This window comes from Heliangelus exortis, chromosome 10 (genome assembly GCF_036169615.1).
Source record: "Heliangelus exortis chromosome 10, bHelExo1.hap1, whole genome shotgun sequence".
Classification (NCBI taxonomy): domain Eukaryota; kingdom Metazoa; phylum Chordata; class Aves; order Apodiformes; family Trochilidae; genus Heliangelus; species Heliangelus exortis.
The window spans coordinates 4,977,573-4,996,013 of NC_092431.1; the positions used below are offsets into that span (position 1 = coordinate 4,977,573).

At 43.1% G+C, this 18,441-nt stretch overlaps 2 protein-coding genes and 1 non-coding gene across 3 annotated transcripts in view; 1 reads left to right on the forward strand and 2 right to left on the reverse strand.

The window, feature by feature from the left end:
* Positions 1-151: 151 nt before the first annotated feature.
* Positions 152-17,352, reverse strand: PTCD3 (pentatricopeptide repeat domain 3). The gene is made up of 24 exons (XM_071753219.1): positions 17,197-17,352; positions 16,001-16,050; positions 15,414-15,453; positions 14,350-14,395; positions 13,597-13,665; positions 13,094-13,198; positions 12,580-12,703; positions 11,872-11,990; positions 10,993-11,060; positions 10,610-10,697; positions 10,441-10,501; positions 10,085-10,167; positions 9,250-9,394; positions 8,539-8,589; positions 7,473-7,565; positions 6,470-6,498; positions 5,984-6,087; positions 4,845-4,923; positions 4,663-4,753; positions 4,338-4,423; positions 3,115-3,263; positions 2,273-2,314; positions 1,442-1,600; positions 152-798 (listed from the first exon to the last, which is right to left on the reverse strand). The coding sequence occupies exons 1-24, from the start codon at positions 17,289-17,291 to the stop codon at positions 741-743; spliced, it is 2,034 nt and encodes a 677-aa protein (XP_071609320.1). The 5' UTR covers positions 17,292-17,352; the 3' UTR covers positions 152-740.
* On the reverse strand, positions 10,226-10,364 carry LOC139800637 (small nucleolar RNA SNORD94). Its single transcript, XR_011727851.1, has one exon. It is a non-coding gene; the product is annotated as a small nucleolar RNA SNORD94 (small nucleolar RNA).
* Positions 17,353-17,389: 37 nt separating the features above from the next.
* POLR1A (RNA polymerase I subunit A) overlaps positions 17,390-18,441 on the forward strand; it is a 31,353-nt gene continuing 30,301 nt past the window's right edge. Inside the window, exon 1 of the mRNA XM_071753208.1 lies at positions 17,390-17,583. Within this exon, the coding sequence (XP_071609309.1) occupies positions 17,507-17,583 (77 nt within the window). The 5' untranslated portion in view covers positions 17,390-17,506. The remainder of the gene's footprint in view (positions 17,584-18,441) is intronic.

Consider the following 18,441-nt stretch of genomic DNA (forward strand, 5'->3'; position numbering starts at 1 on the left):
GGCAGAGAACAGAGCAGGGCAGTCATCCATTTTCCCAGCCACCTTTGATGCTGTTTTCTGCATGAACTTTACTGTCTCAAAGAGCAGCCACACCACTTCATAATCAACAGGAAATTTTTTTTTGCTCTAGAATCATCAGATTAGAGCTGTATTTAATATTAGCTATTTATTAGATTCAAGGTCCAGCTGTACAAGCTGTGGCTTTTTAACATCTACAGTCCTGACCCAGAACAGCAAAAAGGTTGAGGATTAACACCACAGGTGATGAATACTGCATTACTGCAGCAAACTTGACATTTACATAGCAGATTAAAGTTAGCTGGAAAAGAGTTAAATCCAGCACAGGTTTAAGTCCCACGAGGCCCAAGAGAGACGTCTTAATCAACCTGTCAAGAGTCTTGTACCTGCTGAGCAGCCTCCAGCCAGCTGCAGCCCTCCAGTGCCTCATTCAGACAGGCTGCACTGTCCCCAGGACCCAGCTTGGGCAGGGAGTGGTGTGGAAGAGACTGTGCTGGTGTAGCTCACGCTGTATTTCAAGTTCCCAACAACACTGGACAGACAGCTTCCAGCTTGCTCCAAATAGGACAACATCCTCCTGCCAAGCCAGTGTTCTGGGGGGCCCAGCAGTGCTGCAGCACCTCCCAGAAGCCATCCCATCAGTACTTTTGGTTCTCCCAGAAGCCTCCTGGCATCAAGGTGGTGGTTGCTCCTGGTTTTCCCAAGGGGAATCAGAGGCACAGTTAATCACTGTCACTGTCGCTGCTGTCACCATCTGACTTCACACTCTCCAGTGTCTGCCTGCAGATGTGAAACAAACCAGTGATCAGTACCTGGTGTGAGGTTTCCTTCAAAAGAGAGATCCAAAAAACAGAGTAAACCCCCTCCAAAGAGAATATTATGAGCTGATGTCTATTATCCTCTAAGGAGAGGTCCACCTAGCATTTGGTGGAAGCACACCCACTCCTTTTGGAAAAGCAGCCCACTTCAGTGACCCAGAAAGTTGTGGGCCAGCTGCCAAGGGTGCTGGACTTGTATTTATTCATTCCCTTGGACCAGCCCACTGACTCCAAACCTGTCTCTCAGGGCCAAACCCCATGTCTGAGCTTGGCTGCATGAGCTCAGCAATGAACTATGGTGACTGCACTGAAGATGGACTGCAAGCCTCAGAACCTCTGAGCCACCTGCAGGGCCATCCTGTACCACTGCCTGTTTTTATGAGCCTGAAATCAGTATTTTCTAGATGGTCAAACCAGGCTGGGGAAAGATTCTGGGAAAGAAAGAGCTGATAGCAGGTCTGAGCAGTGCATAGAGCTCATGCCATCAAGTAAAGTTCCTTCCCTCCAAGGGGGGTGGTTACAGCATAGGACCAAAGGCAGGGTCCATTTGGGGGCTGTGAAAGAAACAAACCCCTTCAGCAGTAACACAAAGTACCCAAACTTACTTCTGCTGTTCAGAGAGTTCAAATTCCTCCTGTGTTCTGTTTTTAAGTCTTTGCACTGAAGGAAGACCAAGGGATGCTGCCAGCTTTACCAGTTTGATTGCCTCATCTGGGCTACTGGTTCTTTTAGCACAGTTCAAGAACTCATCCATCACCTGATCCCTGCAAAAGCAAAGACAAGGACAAGGAGTGACTGCTCCCAGGCCCCAGGTGAGGTGAACATTAACTTACAGCAGGTGCTGGAGAGAGGGAGAGGAGGTGAAAGATTTTCAGCCCAACTCAACCAGTCAAATTCTGCTCCTGCCAGGAATTTCACCTCAGCTTTCACCCCACACCCATGTGGAGCACTAGGGAGCCTCTGTCCTAGCAGAAAGCAAAACTTGCACAAAACCAAGAGGGCAGCAGCTCAGTGCTCAGGATAAGGACCCTACTTTAGCAGTAGCCTAAATAACCTCCTCTTCCTTACAGTCCCCAAATCAGGCCCTTACCTCTTTCCCCTGCCTGGCAACAGTCAAGGAGCAGTGTAACAACAAATCAAAGGCAGGCACCTCAGAGCTGCCATGCTGCCCATGGGCCCTGAGAGCTGCTTCATTCAGTGACACCTTGAGGATCAACCACTTAAATCCCTCTGCATTTCTCACATTTTTTGAGACAGAAAGGTCTTGGCATGTACCATTTGGAAAAAACTGTCCCCCCCCTGCTCACAGGGACAAGATGCCCCCCCAAACTTTGGAAGAAACAATAATTTATGGACCACTATTGCTGGTTCTGAGAGAAATGCAAAAACTCAAAGGGGAGACTCAGTACCTAAAGTCAGAACCCAGAAGTACTCACGTGGGAATCCTGTTGATCTGTTGGAAAAGTTCCATCAAGTTCCTGTTCAAAAGAAAACAAAATAATAGCTAAAAAACCAACAAAAAACACCTCCAAAGCACAGGAATGGATGGATATTAAGTATCTTGGAAAAGCCCTTGTTGAAACACAGGCAAACTCAATTTCATGGAATTATCTTCCCTACAGATCTGAAGCAGGTCTCCTGCAATCTCACAGATGCAGTGTGTACCAGACAGTATTTAACACAAAATATCTTGTCTATAACAGGAAAAATTGAAAGTGTAGCTGGTGGCAAGTTTACTTTAAAATACTCATGTATTTTTAGAATTGTACATGCCATGTGTTTCAAATCAATCAGTGCAAAGAGAGCATCTATATTTACTCAGGCCTTGTATTTTAACCACTATTTAGTTAAGAGCATGTAGAGCAGCAAATTCTAGCTTCTGGAGCTATATTCTTTTTACAGAGTTTTAGTTAGGGTTTATTCTAATTAAAAATTTATTAAGCTCTAATTAATCTAACAGTTGAATCCCAAAGAGTTCTAAAAATTAATCAGCAGTGCTTAGTGAAGTGTCAGTCAAACCCTGCCTTGCCAGGAGCAGCTGTACAGTGCTCTAAGCCAATTGCTACATTAACTTCTACACCATTTTTAGGATAGAAACTGTAACTTGGTGTCAAGAATGAACCACAAAATTAAGAAAACCCCCCACTCCTATCAGGATTCATCCCCTCCCTTTTCTGCATTAGAATTCCAAAGAAATCTGTCATTAGCTTTGCATTTTTATGATTAATCCTTGAGTTACAGTCAGCAAGCCAAGAGCTCCTGACAGCCACACACGTACCAAGCATCCTGGGTTCTCCCTGCCCTGGAAAACAAGAGAACAACAGAGCCCAGTGCACTGCCCGTCCATTCCAAGGGGATCTGTTCCCTCCCAGTTTGCTCATGGGCAGCTTTGATGTCTTCAGCACATTTGGCAAAAGCCAGCTGAATCTGTGAAAAGATTGTGGTATTAACCCCCAAACCTCTAAAGTTAAAACATCTTTTTTCAAGTGCCAAGTCCCCCTGCAGATCCTACACCTCTGGCCTGCATGTAACAAACGTTTGTGAATTAACAGCAGTTGCTCCTGGAAGAAAAATGTCTCCACTTCTTTCAGGAAAATTGTCTCCACTAGGCAAGCTCCAAGAGAGGGACATCTGTACCTTTAGAGTACACATCAGCTTTGGCCCCTCAGCAGGTTACTGCAATGACATCTGTGGCAAAAATCCCTGAGTTCTGCCATGTGCTTCCCCACAGAGGGAGCTGTTGGGGCTGGATTACTCTCCTGAACCCTGGTAAGTAATTTTCTGTGTTATTCTGAGGTTCTCTTTAGTGGAAGACATCCCAAAGGGCAGTGCAGGCCTGAAAACAGAGTGAGTGGAAATTTGTAATGGCATATGCACTGGAACTTGACCTGTAAGGCCAACCAGGCACAATAATACAGCATTTAAATACAGTCTGGATGCTGCACACAGAAATAGGGAGACACTTCTGCTCTTTTCACTGAGCTGCTGTAGTGGTTGTGACTGGGACAGTTAAATTTCTTCACAGGAGCTTGTATGAGGCTGCATTTTGGATTTGTGATGAAAAGTGTGTTGATAACACAGAAAGTTTTAGTTATTGCTGAGCAGCACTTAAGAGTCAAGACCTTTCCTGCTCCTCAAACCTGTGTGTAAGGGTGCACAAGGAGCTGGGAGGGGACACATTTGGGATGGCAGACCCCAGCTGACCAAAGGGACATTCTATCCATCAAGCTCAGCAGTAAAAGCTGGGAGAAGATGGAAGGAGGGGACATTCAGAGTGATGGTCACCATTACTTGTGCTGGAGCCCTGCTTTCCAGGAGATGGCTGAAGGGAAGTGGTGAATGATTTCCTGGGTTTGCTTTGCTTATGTGCATGGAAATGAAGTCTTTATCTCAACCCATGAGTTTCTGTACTTTTACCATTCCATTTCTTTTCACCACCCCACAGGGAAGGAGTGGTGCTCAGCTGCTTACCAGGGGGTTAAACCACAACACCTTCCTTACCTCCTCAGGGTGCTGCTCCCTGCTCATCAAAGACAAGAGCTCTTCCAGCAGCTCTTGTCTCCTATTAAACCCCAGCTGTTTCACATCTGTTGAGAGAAAGGCAGCAGTCAGTGGGTATAACTGTGAATCCCAGCTCCTAGAGTTATGGTCAGCATAATTAATGCCATTTTAGAAGCCATTCTCTGTGCCCAAGAAGTCCCTCAGGCCAAACCATCTTCTCATGGTTTCCTCAAGCTCTGTAAAGTTTCCCACCTGCCTCCCACTTCCCACTGCTCCTGAAGTTTATTAAAACAAACTGCCTGTGTACCATGTGGCTATCACCAACCTTCCCAGACTGAAGGGATCTCTTCCAAGTGGTTGGCTGCATCCAGTGCTTGAAGAAGGTCCATTATATTCTTAGGAGTTGGATAGAAGAGCTGAAGAAGGAAGAGTCACTGCAGTAAGCTGTAACTGTTTCATTTCTCCATACTAGAGCTTTGAAGCTTCCTTACCCTCATACACACTTACCGAAGGGGGCATTGCTTTGTACCATTTCAGCACAACATCAATTTGTTCCATCATACACAACAATGAAAAGAATTTTGACCTACAGGAGGAGAAAAATGTTCTATTTCAGTAATGACCCGATCACACCACAAAGAAGCACCAGGCAGTCATGGTGTTCTGATCAGATTCGTATTGCAGCTTAAGGAAATTTCTCACAGACTGCAGTTCTCCATAAAATGAAAAAGACTGTACTGAGTTTTTGTATGGCAGAACTTAGAAAAAGTGGGCCACTGCATTAAAGAATCTCTAAGAAGGCAATTTCCCTGCCTGACACCAGGTTTGAGGTATTTGAATCTCTCAAATCTCTCTCTGGTAAAGAACCACTTTAAGAGGTGAACTTACATTAGACTGGTCACTTATCCAAGGTCACAATACAAGCCTGGAGCCTTAAGCCAGTGCCCTGAATAAGGAAACATGTCTCTACAATTAGAAATTAATTTCCATTCATTTCCCTTGATTTATGTACAAGCCAAATAAGATAAAATCATATGAATCATCCCATCCCTGAAACTGCATCTTATTTTGATGGTAATTAGTTTTTGTTAATTTACTGGAGCATCTCTATTTCCAATGCCCCAAAAGCATTTTATTCAGCTCCTCCAAGTACTTAATTACGTGCAGTCACTGCAGCACTGAATGACCCTGGTAAAGATGTTTCAGATTACAATGTCAAGTGGAGGAAATACACAGGAATTTGGTGCCTTAAATACTCCTGCTACACTGCAACCTCTCTGTACACCACTGTGCAGAAAGCTCAGTCTGACCTGTATGCAATTTTGGTGTTACCTCCTAAGCTGCCATCCTAAGTGGACAACAGGACTGCAGAAAATCCAGCTGTCTGGTACAGCTGCTGGGTGGGTGCTAAACTGGTGCTCCAAGACACTTTATTTCAATTCAGGCAAGGCCACAAACTGAAATTAAATCCCATCACTGTTCTTAGGAAGGATGCATTGCCCTAACTGCATGTACAAAAACCAGCTGGTGTTCAAACTAAGCACCCTTCTGTGCAGTGTTCAAATCCTAGTTTGTACTTAAATTGACCACAGACAAGACACTGAGCAGAAGTTGCACTTCACTCACCAGTAGCCATTTTCACTCACCAGTAGCCATTTAACCGATCCACAGCCAAGAACTTCCAGTTGTCTCCCTTCTCCATCACTTTATTTAACTGATAAGCAAGCTTGATATCCTTAAGATCACAGCACTGCAATAAACCAGTTAGATTTTAAAGCTACCAAATGTAAAACTCAACACATCCCCCCAAGACTCACTGTCACTGAGGTGATGAGCTGGCAGCAAACACTTTTATTCAGTGCAGTGACTGCCTGGGCACTTTGTGTGTTTCAGACAAATGTGGGACTCTCCCTGCAGGTGAAGAGTTTTCTGACCTAAACTGACACCTTCTGGTGTGGAGACTGCTGCAGTGCCATGAGAAAGAGGAAGGGCACAGAAGACAGGGACTTACACAGCCACCTCAAGCAAGAGATGTACACATGCACATTACCAATCAAGCAAAGAACCACAGAATTATGGAGGAAAGTTACAGGAGGTGATGAACAAAGGGGAAAATATTGAGAGGTACTTACCACTTGCATAGCATTGACAAAAAAGTTGGCTGGAAGGGAGAAAACAGTCTGTTAGCTTCCAGTTCTCAAGGAGACATAGAGCAGCTCAGCAGCACAGGCTCTCAGGGACAGGTAAGCCATGTTCAATTAAAATGATCTTTTTGTAGCTCAGTTTGACAAGGTAGCAGGGACACCTCTATATGTAGAGACTTTGGTATGAGCTTTGTTAGCCAGTGTTATGGAGACAACTACACTGCTGTGCTCTTGGAGACAGATTTAAGCAGATCATCTGTTTGACTTTTACAAAAGCTGCACTCTCTTGTTTGGTGCAAGGCAGCATTATTTGTCTAAAAGACAGGTTACAAAAAAGGCAGCCACATCACTCACTCTCACTATGTACACCTCCTTTTCCCTTGCAAGATGTAATCAATTAATAATTACTTTTGAGATGAAGAAGACATTTTTGTATTATATGGGTGTTCAGCATAGGCTTCTGGTAGCAGCTTAGAGCAGAGCAAGAAACAACACATAGCAGGTCAGAAGCAAAGAAAAGAGGTTTACAACACTGTAAATATTATAAAACATTATAAATATTCCCAGGCTTTTTTTCCAAGGACAAAAAACCCCCATAATTGCTGGTAGGAGAACCTAATAACATCTGCTCATCTATCTTTGTCCTTTAAGTGGCCAAAAACTGTATTAACTCCTCACTGGTTTCCTGGAGCTGCTGGCTGATGTTCCTCCTTAAAACTAGTCTTGAAAATAGCTTTTTATTAATTTTATGGGACTCCAGTGCTTATTCATGTGGGCTGATCTCTTACTACCTCACTGAAGGCAGTGCACCAATACAAAGCACAGCTTCCCAGCACTGGAATCTGTCCTTCTTTTGTCTCCAAAAATGATCAAAAGGGCCTGATACAAACAAGCCACTTACCCAGCTGGTTAGAACTACCTGAAATTCACTGATACCTTTTTTCACCAAAATTTAATCAATGCAAATGGTCAGATCTATTGAAGTCCATACCATCATCAGGGTCCTGGGGAGTGAAACTCCTCTTTTCAATGTCACCCAACACCTCAGAGATGATGCCTGATGAGCCAAGATCTGTGGGACTGACTGTGGGACAAACAGACAAGCAACATCACATCTCAGTTGTGCTAAACACTTCATTAGTGAAGAGTGAACAGTGTCAGCCTGCAAATATAATATGGAAATGGAAACAAGCAACATAATTTTTAAAAAAATCTCAAGATTCTTCTGTGGCCCTACTTCTGCAGCTCCACAACATCTACAACTTTATTTGCTCTAAAATTTCCCCTAATATTGCCTGATTTCCACAGCATAACAAGGCAGATTTAGAAAGATAAAAGTACTTCTAGCAAAGAATCCAACAGGCCTGGAAGTTTGTCTGTTAGAAGGCCACACTGGGAAAAGCAAAGCATTTCATAAACAAACAAACAATTTTAAAAAGGGACAGAAAAACCCAAGAAAAAACCCCCCATGACAACCAAACCCAGAGAGACTCCAGAGCAGTTCCTCCACAGCTGTTAAAACACAAGGACTGCAGCTCTGACTGCTCAATCTATTCTCTTCCCATGCCCACAGATTTGTGGCTGAAGGATCTCCAAGAGCTGGGCTCCTGCCTCCTATCAAAATTACATCTCAGGACAGCTCCAGGGCACAGAACTGTTTCAGAAAAAGAGAATCCCCGTGCCATTTCCTCCCTGTGAGTGCCACAGTCTGTGAAATCACATGTGCTGTAGTCAGGTTCAGCCTCCACAGGCACAGAGTAGCTTTTACTCTTTAGCTTTGTCAATGTGTGCCACAAACAGAAAGCAAAGTGGCTTTCTTTCCAGTTCTGCCTGTTCTCAGAACACAAGGACTCATCCCCACCTGTAAGAGGTTACAATCCCCTGCAGCTTATTCTTCACCCAAGCAGAATCTGAGTGCACAGATAACATTAGGGTTGCACATGTAAGAAGTTATCTTTTAATCCATATATCAACCACCTTCACCCATCACATTTGGAAAGCACTTAAAGCAGGTGTTACACAGGACACATTCCTGGATAAGCTGATCTTGCACATACCTGCTCTATAAAATATAGAGAGAAGATGATCATAGGTTGCAAGGCTGGGCTCTGAAAAGCAAAAACATTGAAGTTACTTTGACATTTTTTGGCTGAGCTTTATGCCTGAGCTCTCTAATTTAGTCTCCAGCTTCCCCAGACAGGCAGCATGCCTGTTTACTCATCATTTTTCTTCTTGCCCACTCTCATGCTGGACCAGACCTCATGTACAACTGGGAGAGAGGACACCTGAGAGTGCATCACCAGGTGAAGCACCACATCTCTATGGGGTGAACTGCCAAGATCCCTTGCTCTAAAGTAAAAGCAAAAATATTTCATAACTGGTTTTCTGTTCTGCTCATGAATCTATTTTTGGTCTATTAGCAAGCATGTTACTAGGGCAAAGCACACTCTGCAAGACAAAAAAAATCAGCTATACCAACCCTCCCTGGCTTTGTAATATTTGCTTGACATCAAAAAACATCATCTAGACCAAAAGTTTTTTTTGCTGTAGAGGTGTAGATCTATACAGTGGCCTGGGTGGCTTGTGAAGTGCATCTCCTAGATCAGTGGGAAACTAACAGACTCAGCTGACTGCTGCAAATATATATTCATGTTATTCATGCTTTTTTTTTCCACGAGACGTGGACTTCTTCCCTGCAACTGTGTTGTTTTCTGCTGAGCTTTTCTAGAGGTGGCACTGGAAGATAATAACCATCCTGGTTCTCTTACCTATACCAAGTGCTTCCATTTCTTTGAACACCAGTAAAGCCATACTTCTGCCTATACCACCACATCTTCTCAGAGTCTTCAGTAAAGCATTAAAAGTTAGCAGATTTGGTTGCACCTGTTGTTCAACCATGTGATTCAGGAAGACCTTAAAGAAAAAATTCCCAAATCTTTAGTGCTTCATAGGTTATGGATCTCAGTTCAGCTTTCAGGCAGGTATACATTCATTTCCTCAATCTAATCCTCTCACCTCCTTCAAGTAAACAACTTCACCTCAACTGATAATTTACTAAGGGAGTATCATCTAATTTTTAAACAAAAAACAAGACTACAAAATTACATCAGATTAGATCTTGGGAGACCTGTGTCTAGATTATCAAAAAAATTCTCAAATTTATCTACTAGCTTTCCTTAACTGATGATTACATTTCCATGCTGTCATTAAACTGCAGCCTGTTACCCCTCAGAATTCCATTTCCATCACACCACCACGAATTACAGTTCAAAAAGTTTCTATCTAAAATTGATGGTTCGTTTCTATCTCCCAGCATGATTTCCCAATTACTTTCTGTCCAGGCAGCTCTTGGAGCAGGCAAGTTCTCATAAGGGAAACCATTTGACAAGGGCAAAGTTGGACTTTGTACTTTTCCCACTCCTCAACAGTTAATTAGTATGTTTAAAGTAGGGTACTTCCTTTGCAACCAATACAGCAATTCTTTGATCTTTGTACAGAACTCTTGTTTTCAGTCTTCTAACAACAGCAAAATTCTGCTGATTAAGCAAACCCAACCCCTCCAACTCTTCCCTCTTCCACAGCTCTTTGGCTCCACCTTCTTACCTTGGCTAATTCCCATCTTTCTACAAACTTCTCCTTCAGATATGGGACTGCAGTGATCAGCGCGTTGAAGGTGTGCACATCCGCTGGAAAACGTTGGGCAATTTATTTTTAACTTTATTTTTAACTGAAAACAGTCCCAACATGGCTCAGCTTTTGGCAAAGTCTCATGCAAACCTGCTTCCAGTGAGCCAGCCACATGCCAGCTGCACCAAAACAAGGTTGCACTCAGCTCCCATGATCCAGCTGAGGTCCGTACCCCTGCGCCAATCATCACAGCCATGAAACAAACTCTCAGGTACCCACCAGTGGGTTTCTGCTGCTTTAAAGACCACAAAGTAAAAGCAGGAGACACTTACCTTTGTGTCTTTCATTCAGCAAGTCTATGTACATGTCATAAGCTTTAGCAGAAACACCATGCTGCAAAAACAACCCAAATAAAAATCCGTGAAAATCAGCAATCTCTGTGACTGTGTGAGATTTCACAAGCTGAAAACAAGCCCTGCCAGCACTGCAGGACAGCTTTACCTTCACCATCCCACGGATCATGGTGCAATAGGAGTGTGCATTCCTCTCTGGCATGGTCTTAAATATCCTTTCAGCATTGTTGTTGTCCCTAGGATCAACAAAAAACCTGAATGTTAAAGAACTCTACAAAAGATACCTTCAGGAAAACATGCAAAACAAAATAATGGATTTTACCCCCAAGGGCTGATATTTCACATTTATTATTTGTGATACCTTGAGCTGAATGAATAAAAACACTTACTAGATTTCCACCACACTTTCCAAGATTAGCAAACACAGATGTATTTAATAAGTAACACCTGCCAGCCTGGGCTGCTACAAAGTCCTGAAGTCTGTTTTATAAACACAACACATGCATTACCCACTGGCAAGATTTTCTGTACCTCCATCTAGGGCTGAATGAACCTTTTTGGAATTGTCTCTTTGGAGCTGCCTGCTCAGAAGCATTCACCTGTAAAGATTTTTGCAGAAATAAGTTTATCATAGTTCAAAGTTATGACTAAACATTAAATGATGTGATTTGGTAACAACAGAGGTTCAGCAGCAATTTATATACCACCAAGGGTTCTTTTTTTAAAATGGATTAGATTGAAATAATTTCTATTATAATGTTCAGAAAGCAATAACCAGATTAAAAATGCTGTTTATGTTCCTGAACGTATTAATAAGGTAAATTGTACATATTTGTGGAGTTGGTGGGACTCATTAGACTATAGCACATATTCTGCAAAACCCTTTCTCTATCAATAGTCATCCCAGGGACAGGTATTGTGCCAGTTATTCACCCTGTGAGCTGGTACTCTGAGGTGACAAAAGGATCCCTGTTTCACTGAAATTTATTTATTATGGTTCAGACTGAAGAAAAATGAACCAGCTGACCTACACAAGAGGTACTTGAGGTCCTCTCTGTCAGTGAGAGAGGCTATAAAACTACAGCCTCTATAGAAGTTATAGCTTCTACAACTATAAAAGCAGGTGTCAGTGAGAAAGAAAGAGTCTTTCAAATGCAGTTCAGCAAAACTAAGAACAGGCAGGATTCCAGCTACTGTGTTCAGCTTTACAGAAACCACTTTTGCTACTAGGTCAGACACAGGATTTTTGTAACTGAGATAATTTTTATCTCTAGAGAATGTTGAATGCATCAGACCCATATCACACCACTTCCCAGGCAGGTAGTTGCAGTAGAAAAATCTTGACATAACCCTGATAGGCTCCCACTATATATGAAAAAAATTAATAAGAGATCAATAGTTTTTTCATACCCCTGCTTCTTCCAAATCCTCTTTTCCTTCTTCCTCTTTTTCTGGAGCAGATTCTGCATCTCCATAGAAGCATAACAGATCTAAAAGACTGTTTGTGGTCTCCAGAGATACAGGGGTACCTACAGAAAATGAGAATGTTCTACAGATGCAGAGAAAATAAAGAACACACCATTCTACAGCTGTACCAGAAAACTTTTGAACACCAGTTCCTCCATGACTGAGAAGCTCCAAATTCAGGAAGAACTTGGCAAGATTTTATTGAGTGCAGGCAGGTCCACAGAGGAACATTATCTACTACACTAAATGAGTCCAACACTGCAGCAAAGTGCTCAGCACAATTTATATATTACCAATATGCTACTGCAAGAGGGCCTTTGTGGGCAGAATGGTACCACTCAGTCACAGAGCATCTGCCCACAACAAGCCCTGCTCTACCACATCATAAATTATTCCACCTTCAAAGGAAAGAAAAATACCTGAACATCATATTATCTATTTCTTGATCAAAAAGTCATTTGTTCTCTATATCACCAAAATGTCCTGTCAGACAAGCAGTGGATAAGGAGGGCCCCATAATTCTGGAGAACCACTTCAGCTGTGAAAGGCAGCAACATAATCAATAAATTACCTCCCACAGCCTGTGCCAGCTACAAAAACATTTTGCCTCAGTTTGAGCTCCACCACTGAATCTGGCAGGTGGCCACATACCTGCTTGTACAAGCTGATCAAACAGGTTCACAGAATCCTTCACCCTTCTGAGGTGGATACGTTCTTTTAGAGCTTCCTCACTCAGCCCCTCAATCTGAGGTGTAAGATCCTCAGGCATCAAGCACTAAAAGCAAAGAGTGCAAGTTAAGCAGAAGCTCAAACCTTCCCTGAACTCCTGCTAAAAGACTAACCCAAAAATGCTTACTCTTCACCCAGTAAACTGCTCTGATAATCTCCTGACCCTCCCAGACAACAGCTGTAGTTCTTTAGAGAAGTATACACATCCTGATCTCCTACTTTCATGCTAATAAGTCAATATCTAAACAACATTTCTTAGTTTTATTTAAAAATCTTATCTGATACTGAATTCCTTCAGAAACACAAAATACAGTAGGGCTTTCAGTTTTCTACAAAACACTTAATAAAATTATTCTTTCATGTTAGTTTTGGCCCTGTCTGATTTTACCACCTGACAGAGCACAAATACAGTGAAAATGACAAGTAAAAAGCTTACTGGTACGTTTGGTTCTGCAAAAGTCTTGTCAAAATATTGAGGAAAATTTGTAAAAATGTATTTGGCAGCATTTCTTCCTGACTCCTTTGACAATGCAAACAGACGCTGCAGGGGAAGAGAGAGCAAGATGAAGAAACACAACATTAAAAGGCTGAGAGTGAGGAAAAAACATTTTCCATAGCACTGAGCATTTAACTCTTGCATCCTTTGCAACTCTTTTTTAATTTTTTAAAATTAAATGTTTTAATTCATACACTTAATTCAAATTTACCTAAACTGTAAGCACAGGGGCAGGAAGAAGAGAGAACTGAGTGTGCAGGGTGGATTTGTTGAGAGAAATGTTACAATCATTATGCATGAAGAAATACAGAGGAGAAAATTCTAAAACACACCTGATACTTCATTTCCTTTTGTAATTGAAACCAGGCTCCAATAGAGTTTTCCTTTCCTAGATGAAAGGGGGGAGAGGAGAAGCTATCTAGGATTTAAAAGGAAATACTTACAGAAGTGGCTGCATTTCTTGGCATAAGGTAAGGGTCATCATAGAACATATAATGAGCAGCAGTAGGATCCTGTAGGAGGGAGAATGCAGGGCTGACACACTTATAGTTATGTACACAGGGACACTGTACCTGTATCACACTGCCTCATGAATTCAAGGCACAATTATGCCCATTTTACAAAAGCTTTTCTAGTTCAAAACATTTCTGCTGCTTGAAAATAGATAAAAAGACATTTCCACTACCCACACACACATGCAAGCCAGCAGAATGACAACAAAAGGGCCCTTCCTGTAATACAACCAGCAACAAGTGCCCTGCAAGGCAAGCAGGACTCAAGCTCCAGCAGTCTCAGGGGAGTTACAGGATGAGATTCAGTTTCCAGAACTCAGACAGAACTACAGAAAGGCACTGAGGCATTTACAGCTGTTTCCTAGCAAGAGTAGCTACTGAGTGCTCTTTGCAAGGCTTACTTTCTGAACTAAGATTAGGAAGATGCAGTTTGAACCAGGAAGCTGAACTGGTAAGGGAACTTGCCCTTGATGTAAGCCTTATAAAATATTACAGCTTTCATTGGTAGTTTTAACTTTCTCTTAGTGCTAGAAGGGACACAGCAAAACATGGTGAGCAGATGTGAAAAACCCTTTAAAAAGAAGATGTAAAAGTCCAACTTTTCACTTATGGATGAAGCAGAAGTATGGCTGTTGCATGAGATGGACAACTCGACCTGTTTCCACAATTAACAGAACTACTTACCCTCTTCACAGTAGAAGCCAATGTTTGAAGAACTGCCAGCTTATCCCTAAACATAAAGGAGATTTGATTAATACTCAGTTGCAGACTTTGAATGTTATCATTACATTGTATGCAGAAGCAGCACAGGATTACCCTGGCCTGTAAGGAAACAAGAGGTTTGCTGCACTTAAAAAGTACTGCTTTTTACATAGGCAGGGAAAATTCAACTGCAAAAAAAGGTCTCAGTTCTGGAACAACCACAGAAAAGCAAAAAAAGACTTGGAGGAGTCTATCACTCCTGCCCCTTATTCAAGGAAAATCAAGGAAATCAAGGAAAGGACATGGAAAGAATTCCCTGGAATGTTCCTCTCAGAGCCCCTGAAGATTACCTCATCTCTGAGGGATGGATACCAGAGTCCTCCTTCAAGACAAATTTTGGGAGGAAAAAACCCCAAATCAAAACAAAAATGGTTTTCTCAGGATTCCTCTGCTTGTGGATCATTAAGACTTTGGTTGCATTTCAGACAAACAAGGAACGTTTGGCCCCAGAAGGTGTTTAGGTGAAGGCACTTTTTTAGCTTGACATGCACACACCATTTGGCTACAAGTTTGTTTTTGCTGTACAGCCATGCAAACTCATCTGAAGTGCCTCCTACAAAATAGCCTTTGTTCAACTGTATAATTTCTTAATGGGATTTATGCAGCCATTTGTCAATGGCAGATTTTTTTTTTTTTCTGAAAGAAAGACACCTCCATGCAGAGAGACCAATGAACATGGTTTTACAGACTTCTAGGGAATCTGATCTCTTGCAAAAAAACAGAACTATGCTTAAAAATGCAGTCCCTATAATCTTTTTAAAAAGAAAGCTCAGGAACGGAGTACATATTCTGCACAGAAAAGTAAGACTCAAGTATATTCCCAGATCTCAGAATCAGCAAGAACGCTACTAGTGGGACATTAAATCCAGGTATAAAGCAATTTTAATTTTCTTTTTCAACTTAGGCAAACAGACTGTATCTAGCTGTCTAACAATTTTATTCCATCATTATTTATCAATGTAGATATTCCAGCAGTAAACACTTACCAGGTTTTCTTTCGTGGGAGCACAATTTCTTCTGGAGTAACTACGAGAAACCATATTAAAATGGTTACTCTCCAAAGAACACCTTGTCCTCTAGAAAATTAATGAATTAAGCTGATCCAGATCAAAGTACTACAGCAGAAATTTAAAAACCACAGCCTGGTACAGGCCACAATCCACTGCAATGGTAACAGAGAAGGCTGACAGGAGTTTAACTCTTTTGTCAGGACAGGATTAGTGGCATATGGTAAAAAACCTCAGAGAGAGTACAAAGAAAAAGCAAGAAACATGAAGGAAACTGTGAAGATTACAGTGTAAAACTATTTTTTTATAATTTACTCTGTTCCAAATGAGCAACTAGACAGGTCATGGAACTGGACAACTCAGTTCAGACTCTTGGAGCACAGAGCTGGCTGGTGGTGAAGGAAGTCAAGTTAAACCAGAAAAACTCTGCACAATGAAGACAAGGAGGGAAAAGAAAATCCAAGAAAGGAAAAGAGGGCACTTATATCTTCTTTATCTCCTGACACACTATGCTGTTTGGAGATTAAAAAAAACATGCAAGATATCAGTAATTTAAGACATCATACCTTCAGAACTGTCCACAGTCTTTCCAAGAGCTGTGCTGCTAGAAGAGCACCTGTAAACCAATTGGAGCTTTGAATTTATCACTCACATTAATATAGCAGAAGTAGATCAATGAAAATCAGAATTTCAGGTCAGATTAAAACATTAGAGGGGAAAAGTGACTTTAAATGTTGCACTGTTACCAGCTCCAAATTATCACAGAACTTGTATCTGATGCTCCTCTTAAAGCCCTTATTTTAAGACACAAGAAGTTATACACAGGAAATCATACTACATAAAACTTGCAGTTCTGTATTTTTGGGGATATCATGATTTTCAAGCAGTTTTCATGAATTAATGCATCTTAGAAAGAGAATCCTGAACGTAAATCAGAAAAGACTTTGAGCTGGGATGCCCATGTTTAGTTTTATGTCCCTCTAAAGAGCTGCAGGGAACCTGTGGCTGCCCCATCCCTGGAAGTGTTCCAGGCCAGGCTGGATGGGGCTTGGAGCAACCTGGTCTGGTGGGAGGTGTCCCTGCCCATTGCCATGGGGTTGAATTGGATGATCTTTAAGGCTCCTTCTATCCAAAACCATTCTGTGACTCCTTTTTTCTTTATAATCACTCACATTTTACTATTTTAACACAAATAAAAAATTCGACGAACACATATTTTTTTCTTTTTTTCTCAGAAACTGTAGCTGCCATTTGTTCCCACAGTGACCTTGACCCTGAGGGTGATGCAGTTAACACCCATTCATACCTCTGTGCTTTGCAGTGATACTGCATTATTTCTGTTTCTGTATGTCACATATATCAGTTATGATTTTACCGCCTCAGACTATCGTATTTTGCCTACAGAATACCCACAAGAGCCTTTCACTTGATCTATACCCTGAAAGCAACTTTTCCTTTTCACCTTTCTCGCCCGATTCCACTCTAGCATTCACTTAACAACTCAACCTCATTCCGCAGGCGGCTCCTACCCTCAGAGCCCATCAAAACCAGGGAAAATCCCCAGAAAATGTACCCCCTACCTCAGGCCATTCCTCGCCAGCCCTCCCGTGCCACAGCCCAGGACACCATTGCGCATGCGCGACCTTTCGCGCCTCAACCCCACAGACTTTTCCCTCTCCTCCTTCTTCTCCCCATTGCTTCCTTCACGGCCGCACCGCCGCTCCCTCCTCTTCCCCACGCTGAGGGAACAGCACAACCTTACCGGTAGCGTTCTCTCCTCCCGCCCGGCACGCAGCACCGCCTGCTCAGCGATACCACTTGCTGCCATGAGCTGCCCCCAAGCCTCCGCGCCGCCATACCGGGAGTCCCGCAGCGCTCTGAGGGAAGGAGGGCGGGACCACTCCTGCGGATGAGGGGGAGGAGGCTTCCTCGCCCCCCTCCTCCCATCAGTGGTAGCGCCCGGCCCCGCCTGCCCCTCGCTGCCACCACCGCGTGTTCCGGGCCCGTGGCGCAGCGCTTGCGGGTGCTGAGAGGCAAGAAGCGGCGGCGGAGGGAAGGATCTCTCGTTCGCCATGAGGCCGCCGAAAGTGGTGCCGTGGCGGCGGCTGGTCGGGGTGTCCTTCGGGATGTACACGGCTGAGGAGATCAGGTAAAGGCGCGTCTTTCACCTTGTGCGTGCTGTTGAGGACTACAACTCCCGGCGTGCCTTGCGCAGGACTGTGGCAGCGCTCTGCGGGCTGGAGGCGCGCGGCCCGCTGGGACATGTAGTCCTGCTGCGCCGGGGCCCTGGGTAGCGGGGTTGGCGGCAAGTGAGTCCTTCCCCCACCCTGTTGGTCGAGAGTTGGGGGGTTTGATGAGCTTCATGTGGGAATCTCAGATACATTGCGTGACCTGGGGCCGCTGGCGGTCGTGGAGATGTGGGAAAGGGCTGTGGGGCCGGGGAGAGGAGAGGGAGTCCCTGTGTGGGGCTGTGGGAAAGGGTCTGTGAGGGGACAGACGGCCCCAGACCTCTCAGGAGAGCCCCTCGCTGGCAGTGGGGTCTGGGGGAGAATCTTTCCATGTGCTGCCAAATATTTTAGTGTCAGAATAAGTAGTGTGACCCTCAGATCTTTGTTGCAGGGGGTTTCTTGGTGGCTTTTTCCAGCAGGTCATCTCCTGCAGTTTTTGAGTGCTGTCACCATTTCTTTAGTGTAGGGGGGATGTTAGTATAGTCAGGGACCTGTAGCTGTCATCGTCTGGGCAGTTCTGATCCTTTGCCCGCTGCTTGAGAGACAAAAATTGTTTGGCTTCTTAGTAGAATGGTGAAAAATGTAGAAGAAATATCTCTAGTATGAATTATTGTACTCAGACAATGAAGTCAGTGATAGAGAAATTCCCACTGGATGCAGAAATTTCCCTGAAAAAATATATTTTCATCAATAAAAAAATTATTGGTACTCAATGTCAATGCTAGTTGTACCATCCAAGTGTAAATTGCATGGCTGGTTCCTAAAGCTAATTTTTTGTT